Raw genomic sequence first — 9,258 nt, 5'->3', positions numbered from 1 at the left:
GTTGAGTGTTTGCTCTGAGGGTAGATTCCACAGAGGCTTGCTCTGCGGTCAGCTAAGGGAGCAGAGGAAATCCTACCTTCTCGGTGAACAGGGCTCTGCATGTCTAGGTGCTTCATAAATGCTTATTGATGGTCATGAAAGAAATGACTCTCCAACTTCCTGTACTCAGTTTTTTGGCAGTGGGAGAATTCTTTCTCAGCAGGTGGCAATGATAAGAAAAACAGGCAAACACATTTCCTACTATATCAAATGTAGTTTAGTGGAAGTAGCAATGAATGTGCCTTCAAAGACTTGAATTGGAATCCAGCTTTGCTGCATACTGGTTCATTAGCCCTGGACGAATGATCAGGCATGGCTTCCTTATCTATAAAGTAGAAATAATGATCCTTCATTTCTTTAGTGTATTCTTGTGAAATTAATACATGGGAAATGTTTTATATACTATAGATCACTTATAATAAAGATAGAACAAACATTTCTTGATCAGGACATTCAAGAAAACCAGGCACTGTGTTAAACACTTTGTATGCATTATCTTATCCGACCCTCAAAATCTCTATGCAGTAGATACTGTTTGCTATCCTCATTTTACAGAAAAGACAACTAATGGTTAGAGGGCTTATGTAACCTGCCAAGGCCACAAAGCTTCAAGGTAGCAGAGCCAGGACAAAACATTGTATAAATATACTGATTATATAATTTTTTTTTCTCAGATAATGTTAGGTATACTATTGTTGCATATAGGATGTCTTTAGGACAGGCACAAAGAATTTTTTTTTAAGTTATGCCATTTATTTTAACATTAGGAAAAATATATGCATCTAGCATAACAAACCCCTGATTTTAGAGTTGTGACTTCCTAGGATGATAGTGAAGTTCCCAGACACTCAGTTCAAAGAAATAAGGTGATTTGAAGACAAATATAAAATAATAGTACAGGTGTTATGCAGATATGGTAAAATCAGATGTATGATAAAACTGTTGTAAGTGTGAGACAGCTACGTCATAAAAGCTGTAGTTAAGGATGATATTATGCATGGCATTTACCAAGACTTTATATAATAAGATCTTGGTGTTTTCCACATATGGGCAATAGAAGGGTGTAAAAATTCAGATGTGGACTTTTTTTTTGTTTTTTTTTTTTTAAGTAAGCTCTATGCCCGGCATGGGGCTTGAGCTCCCAACCACGAGATCAACAGTTGCATGCTCCACGACCTGAGCTAGCCAGGTGCCCCCAGATGTGGACTTTTTCATAAGACAAGCCAAAGGTATTCAATCCAAGATCAATAATGATAATATTAATAATAATAGTTATCATTTATTGGAGCTTACCATGTTTTAGAGATGATGTGAAACACTTTATACTCCTGGCCTAATTTAAGTCTTTGGTCCATTTGCACTTGGAGAAGCGGCTCTGGGAAGAACACCAAGAAACAGCACATCTTCGCTGTCCCATATAGTTGCACCTAGTCACTTGTGGCTCTTGAGCAGCTGAAATTATAAAGTCCAAATTGAGACGTCCTGTGAAGGAGTTCAGAATATCACCCCAAAATACAACACTGTGGCATAAGGATTATTTTGAGCTGGTTGTGCTTGAGAAATGGTAGACACAGAGAGCCCTGTGCTCTCCCTATCTGCCAAAAGCTGGCATACACTTCCCCTTATGAAGTTGTTCCTTCACCTCTGGCCCATGCCTGGAGGACGAAAACCACCATTACCACTGGAGACAGAAGGTCAGCAGGGAGATGGGTCTGCACAAACAAACCTTACTAAAATAACCCTGATCTTCTACTTACTTACTAAAATAACCCTGATCTCCTCCATATGTCTACCTTCCCGCAATTCACCATGTCTAGAAGCCCAAACTCCTTTTCTTGTGTCTAGTTGCTTCTCCACAATTGATTGGCCTTTGTTAAAATGATATGTAATCCCCTAGATCTAACCTCCTCCATAGGTCTTCACTCTCCTATGAAGACCTCTGTAGGTGTGAAAATTAAAATACTAACATCAAATAAAATGTGTATGCCTTTCTCCTGTTAATTTGTCACCTGTCAGTTTAATTCACATGCCTTTGTTACCGAATATAAGAAGGTAGAGGAAAAATGTTTTTTTGTTTTGTTTTTAATGGAAACTTTCTTCTTTTTTTTAATAATTTTTTTATTATGTTAGTTACCATACAGTACATCATTAGTTTTTGATGTAGTGTCCCATGATTCATTGCTTGCTTATAACACCCAGTGCTCCATGCAATACGTGCCCTCCTTAAATGTTTTTTATCCTCTACAGTTGTAAGGGTAAAATACACATCGGAATTTGAAGATTTAATATGGAAAACACAATGTGAAATATCTCAACTTTTTTTTTTTTTTTTTTTTTTTTTTTTTTTTTTATTTGTATTTGCATTTATTCTGCAGAACTTACTCCCGGGCCATAAGTTTTTGTTTCTTCAGTTTCTTCTGGGATATCTTTTTCTTCTGTGCAACCTCCTCTTCTGGTTTAGGAACAATCTGCTCTTTTTCAGTAAGGATCATCTCAATGTGGCAAGGAGAGCTCATGTATGGGTTAATCCGACCATGAGCCCTGTACGTTCTACGCCGCATCTTGGGGGCTTTGTTCACCTGGATGTGCTCAATGACCAGAGAATCAACATCTAAACCCTTAAGTTCAGCATTACTCTCTGCATTTTTAAGCATGTGCAGTAAAAATTCAGCACTCTTCTTGGGCCACCGACCCTGTGTCCAGCCCCACTGTTTGGCCTGGGCACACCTACCAACTCCACCATTGTAGCGACGGAATGGCACACACTGCTTCTGTAAAGTGACGTCTTTCAGATACTTGGTGGCTTTTCGGATATGCATACCCTTGATGGCCTGGGCAGTTTCACGTGTGTTCTTAAAGTGAACACGAAGATTTGAACCTCTTGATTTACATGATTTCGTAGGGTTTTCTGGGTCAAGCGAATAGCGAACCATTTTCAGAGGTCACCTCAGGCCGCTTAGGGGAAGAGCGAAATATCTCAACTTTTTTATATTGATTACATATAGAAATGACAGTATTTTAGATATACTGGCTAAATAATATTTAAAACTAGTTTTACCTGTTTTTTTTTAAGTACTAGAAAATATAGAATTACATATGTGGCTCTCAGTTTTGGCTCACACCATATTTCCGGTGGACTGCACTGCTCTAAGTGAGCTATACAACACACTCTTGGCTTATACCTGGGCTGAGGTCCCAGGTTAGTTTTTCAGCTGGGAAGTTAAGGTTTTTCCTTTGGTTTAATTAGCAGGTATAAATGCAAACATACCCAATGTTCAACTACTCTGCTTCTGCATTTGCATTTTCCTGCAGAGACCACCAGCTGCTGAAAAGCCAGAGAGGGATAACGAAGGCTGCTTCTTGCTGCTTTACAGCCATTAAACTCTTAAGGCAGGACATTGCCCCTTGATTCTGTGTGCAAATAACAGAGTATTACAATTAGCATCTGTGTAGTTACGTTGATATAATCTAATGGGGTCAGGGCAAATCACATTATTCTGGGGCTGAAGTGCGTTCATGGTGGGTAATTTATTCGTAGGTGAGATATGGCAGTTTCTTGAGAAGTCTCTCAAGAGAGTGAGTTCCAGCACCCAGAGCTTGGAGGGTGATTATTATTGCAGCAATAGATGTCATTAAAAGAGGTAAACTGAAATTAAGAATTCAACATGAGCTCTTTCTAGTTCTAACATAGGGTCACACAGCTAGGACCTAAAGGAAGAAAACCTCTCTTGTGGCAAATGATCATAATCCTTCCCATTTTTGCTTTCTCCTTAGTTAAGTGGCTTAGCAATAGTGTTGTCTACAAAGAAAAATCCAAAGTACATACATGTGCATGAACACACACACACACACACACACACAAATAAGAAGTCTAAATCCTTAAACAATAACCATTTTGTAGGACTGGGTAAATAAAGCCCAGTGCCCCACCTCCTGCTCTCTCAACCACTCCTCCTATAGTTTCTTATTCCCCCTCACAGTCCATTTGCTGGATTTAGGAGAAAGAGTGCTGGTCTCAAAGGAGAACACCGAAGTTCAAGTCCTATTAAAGTGATTCATGGCTTTCTGCCCTTGGAAATGTCCCTTGACTATTCTGAGCCGCATTCTTTTTAAAAGATTTTATTTATTTATTTGACAGAGGGAGACACAGCAAGAGAGGGAACACAAGCAGGGGGAGTGGGAGAGGGAGAAGCAGGCTTCCCCCTGAGCAGGAAGCCCGATGTGGGGCTCAATCCCAGGACCCCATGATCATGACCTGAGCCGAAGGCAGACGCTTAATAACTGAGCCACCCAGGCACCCCTGAGCCGCATTTTCTTTACCACCCCAAAAATGTTATCAAGTATAGGAAGCAATATGGAAAACTGCCACATGGCCAGCAGTGTGACATTTTAGTGACCAAAACTTTTCTTCTTGTGGAAGGAGCCAAGATGTCCTTCAACAGATGAATGGATAAAGATGTGGTTTATATATGCAATGGAATATTACTCAGCCATCAGAAAGGATGAATGCCTACCATTTACATTGACATGAATGGAACTGGAGGGGATTATGCGAAGTGAAATCAGTCAAGCAGAGAAAGACAATTATCATATGGTTTCACTCATATGTGGAATATAAGAAATAGTGCAGAGGATCATAAGGGAAGAGAGGGAGGACTGGATGGGAACAAATCGGAGAGAGAGACAAACCATTAGAAACTTAACTCTGGGAAACAAACTGAGGGTTACAGAAGGGGAGGTGGATGGGGGGATGGGGTAACTGGGTGATGGGCATTAAGGAGGGCACAGGATGTAACGAGCACTGGGTGTTATACACAACTGATGAATTATTGAACACTACATCTGAAACTAATGATGTACTATGTGTTAGCTAATTGAATTTAAATTAAAAAAAAATACTTTCCCAGGTCTCATCCTTAGCTTTGGCTGCTTATTAAACTTCCTCTTCATAAGAATAATGAGAGTTAAAATTTAGTGAAAACCCACTATTAATTTAGTGTTGGGATGGCGCTGCCCTCCCCTCAGTTTTTCTACTGTGAAATATTACATACTTTCTGAAGAAAAAACAAACATGATTAATAAATCATTATAAAGTAATTACCTGTTTAAGTATAATATAGAGCAGACAATAACATTGCCAGCACCCACGAGCCCCCAAAGTGACTTGAATCTACAACAACTCCCTTTTTCCCCTTAAGAGTAACCAGTATGCTGGCTTTATGATAGTCACATTATTTGCTTTTCTTTATATTTTTAATATTAAAGTATATATCTATAAACATTATGATTTTGGCTGTTTTGGGATATGAAATAACCAAATCCACGCAGACACTGTGTCTGACTTTTTTTGCTGCATCACATTTGTGATAATCATTCTTGTTACTGTGTCTTACTACAGTTGCTTCATTTTCACTGCTGTCCTCTGTTGTGTGAATGCACAATAATTGATTTGTCCAATATTGTTGATAAACTTCTGGGTGTTTTCTAATTTGGACCTATTCAAGTAATGCTGCTATGAACATTCTTGTCCATTTCCTTTGGTGCACATGAATATGCATTTCTCATGGATCTATTACTAGGAGCAGAAATACTAGGTCATGGGTAATAACCATGTTTAGTTTAAGGAGATACTTCCTAATTTTCCTAGAGTGGTGGTATCAATTTGTACTCCCTTCAGCAGAATTTGAGAGTTGCCTGTTCCACATCCTTGTCAACAGTTGGAATCGTTCGTTTAAAAATGTTCAGCTAATCTGGTGGGTGTGTATAGTGGTATCTTTTTGTGGTTTTATTTTGCATTCCCATGATGGCTAATGAACTCATTGTCATATGTCTGGTAGCCATTTGGATGTCTTCTCTGGTAACTGTTCAACTCTTTTCCTGACTTTGGTCCTGGGTTTTCTGTCATTTTATTGATTTATAGGACTTCATTTTATATTCTAGATACAAGCCCATTATTGGTTATATGTCTTGTAAATCTCTTATTCTCTGCCTTGCCTTTTCATTCTCTTAACGATGTCTTGATGAACAAATGTTCTTAATTTTGATGTAGTCAAATTTATCAAACTTTTATTTTATGTTACTGTTGTGTTCACTTTAAAAGTCTTCTCCTATCGCTGAGGTCATGAAGATACTCTCCCACATTATCTTCTCAAGGTTTTATTGTTTGTCTCTCACATTTAGATCTATAATCTACCTAAAATTGATTTTTTTTAATGAGGTATAAGTAGCGGTCAAATTTTATTATTTCTATGTGGATATCTAGTTTTGCCAGCAACATATATTTCAAATGCCATTCTTACTCCATTACTCAGCAGTGCTACTGTCTTCATCTGGGTTGTCCTAAAAGCAGAGCTCTGAGGCAAATGGTGCATGGAGGTCTTTTATTTGGGGACCCCAGGTAGCAGAAGTACAAGACTGGGAAAGTGAAACAAGAAAACAAACTCAATAGAGGATGTATAATAGAACTGGCTACTGCTATATGTAACTGGTACTCAGTCTTTTTAAGGAGCCATATGAAATGCGACTTAGAACACTCTGCCTGGGAACAAAAGGAAAATACACACACACACACACACAGACTTCTTCAATGGGTCCAAAGCTGGCTTCACAGATGTTAATTCCTCCACACCTCCAGGCTGCAAATGTGTAAGTGCTGAATGTGGACATCCCACACCTTGGACATTAGAGAAGTCCTAGGGCAGGAAGAAAGAGGTATGCTGTGTGGGTCAAAAACCAGATGTGGTGACCAGCACATGCATGATGCTGGTGAAGACCAACATGCTGTTGCAGTAGCAGGTTGCAGTTAAAGGTGGAATGGAGAGGTTTTGATGTAATTCATAAAAGGATCCTTATTCGAATCCATTGATCTATTTATCTCTATTTGAACTAATACGACACTTCATTGAAAATTGTAGCTTCATACTAAGTCTTTTTACCCAGTGGATCATGTTCTCCCCACCGTTCTTCAAGAGTGTTTTGATGAATGATGGTTGTTTGCATTTCTGTGTATATTTTAGAGTCAGCCTGTCACTCCCCTAAACAAACCTTTGGGATTTTGATTGAAATTACCTTGAATAAAAAAAGAAAGAAAGAAAGAATGAAAGAAAACAAGAAAGAAAACAAAGAAAGAAAAAAAGAAAGAAAGAAAAAAAGAAAGAAAACAAGAAAGAAAGAAAGAAAGAAAAAGAAAGTTACCTTGAATCTATAGATAAGTTTAATGAGAAATGCCATCTTCACAGCATTGAGGCTTTCATGAACATAGTTTATCCTTTAATTATTCTAAATAACATTCTTTAACTTTTCTGCAGAGAAGTCTTATACATCTTTTGTTAGATTTCTAGGTATTTTTTAAATTTTCTAACATTTTTGCTGTTATATGGAAAAGAAATGGATTTTTTGATGTCCAGTGATGTTGCAAAACTCATTAGTTCATGGTCATAATTTGTAGATAATTTAGATTTTCTACATATTGCAGTCAGAGCATTCATGAATAATGGTAGTCTTGTTTCCTCCTTTCCATTCCCTGCATGATTATATCTCTTTCTTGCCTTACTCTCCTGGCTGGGACTACCAATACAGTGTGGAGGGAAGGATGACAGTGGGCATGCTTTCCTTCTCCCAGTTTCAAAGGGAGAGTTTTAGTATTTGCAATTAAGTTGCTAATTAGACTATGAAGGATATTCTTTATTAGATAAAGGATATTGTATTTCTACTTGTAGATTGCTAAGAGTTTTTAAAAATCACAAATAGATTTTGAATTTTATTTAATAGCTTTTTCACAACTAAATACATATTTTTCTTCATCACATTAATGTGATGAATTACACTGATTTTTTTAACTGTGTATTTTAGAATAATTTTAGATTTACCAAAGAGTTGGAAAGATGGTACAAAGTGTTTCCATATGCATTCACCAGTTTCTTTAATGTTAAAACCATGGTATGTTTATTAAAATTGGATATTTAAGAAAAATTAAACCAAACCTGTATTACTGGAATAAACCTCAAATTGGTTATAATTTTTACCATTTTTTATATATTGCTGGACATGTCAATTTTTAAAAAATGTTTTTATATATGAGTAAGATTTGCTCAAATTTTCCTTCCTGGTACTGTCATAGCCAGGTTTTTGTATCAAAATATAATCAAATGAATTTGGGAACTTTCACTCCTTTTTTGATCTTTAAAGGAGTTGGTGAAAGCTTAGTACTATAGTTCTTTCACCGTTTGGTGGAAGTTTTTGTGAGTAGGTTGTTAAATTATGGATTCCATTTATTTGGCAGTTAAAGAACCATTCAGGTTTTATATTTCTTTTAGATTCAGTGTTCTTAATTTGTATATTTTCTAGGAATTTACCTGCTGAACCATAGTTTTCAAATTTATTGCTTTAAAGTTGTTCATAATACCCTCTTGTCTTTTTAATTGTTGGCAGATCTGTGATATGCTCCTGTTTTTTCCTGATAGTATTTATTTGTTCCTTCTCCTTTCTTTTCCTTAACCATCTCATTAGAGGTTTATCAATTTTATTATTTATTCAAAAGAATAATACCTCATTGGTTCATTTCCCTGAAAATTTATTTCACTGATTTCTGCTATTATTTAAACATGTTTTTTCTTCTATTTCCCTTGGTTTTATTTTTTTTCTTTTTCATTTAACCTCTTAAGATGGATGCTTATTCATTAATTTGTAGTCTCTCTTTTTTTTTTAAAGATTTTATTTTATTTATTTGACAGAGAGAGACACAGCGAGAAAGGGAACACAAGCAGGGGGGAGTGAGAGAGGGAGAAGCAGGCTTCCCGCCGAGCAGGGAGCCCGATGTGGGGCTCCATCCCAGGACCCCGGGATCATGACCTGAGCCGAAGGCAGACGCTTAACGATTGAGCCACCCAGGCGCCCCTGTAGTCTCTTTTTTTAATAATATATATTTGTAAGCTGTAATTTTCCATCTAATTACAGTTTTGGCTTAATCTCACATTTTGATAAGGGGCATTTTAGTTATTTTTCAGTTAATATATTTTCTAATTTATGTTTCAATGTCTTCTTTAATTCATGGGTTGGTCAAAGTGTATTTCTTAATTTACAGACATGAAGTTTTTTACTTACCTTTGTTTCTTGTTTAATTGCACTGGAGTCAGAAACTGTGTGTTTTTAATCAGTTGAAATTTGTATCACCTTTAGAGTCAGGACATGATCAGTTTTTGTAAGTGTTCCATGTGTGCT

General features: G+C 37.0%; 1 protein-coding gene across 1 annotated transcript; it reads right to left on the bottom strand.

Moving 5' to 3' along the window:
* Positions 1-2,394: 2,394 nt before the first annotated feature.
* LOC110590339 (60S ribosomal protein L17) lies at positions 2,395-3,004 on the bottom strand. Its single transcript, XM_021701118.1, has one exon. The coding sequence runs from the start codon at positions 2,970-2,972 to the stop codon at positions 2,418-2,420; it is 555 nt and encodes a 184-aa protein (XP_021556793.1). The 5' UTR covers positions 2,973-3,004; the 3' UTR covers positions 2,395-2,417.
* Positions 3,005-9,258: the final 6,254 nt, after the last annotated feature.

This window comes from Neomonachus schauinslandi, chromosome 7 (genome assembly GCF_002201575.2).
Source record: "Neomonachus schauinslandi chromosome 7, ASM220157v2, whole genome shotgun sequence".
Classification (NCBI taxonomy): domain Eukaryota; kingdom Metazoa; phylum Chordata; class Mammalia; order Carnivora; family Phocidae; genus Neomonachus; species Neomonachus schauinslandi.
The sequence above is the reverse complement of the archived record's forward strand: the minus strand, read 5'-3'. Positions and strand labels throughout refer to the sequence as shown.

Bases quoted from the DNA above. Each gene is read 5' to 3' on its own strand.
- LOC110590339 (XM_021701118.1), bottom strand. From the start codon at position 2,972: ATGGTTCGCTATTCGCTTGACCCAGAAAACCCTACGAAATCATGTAAA.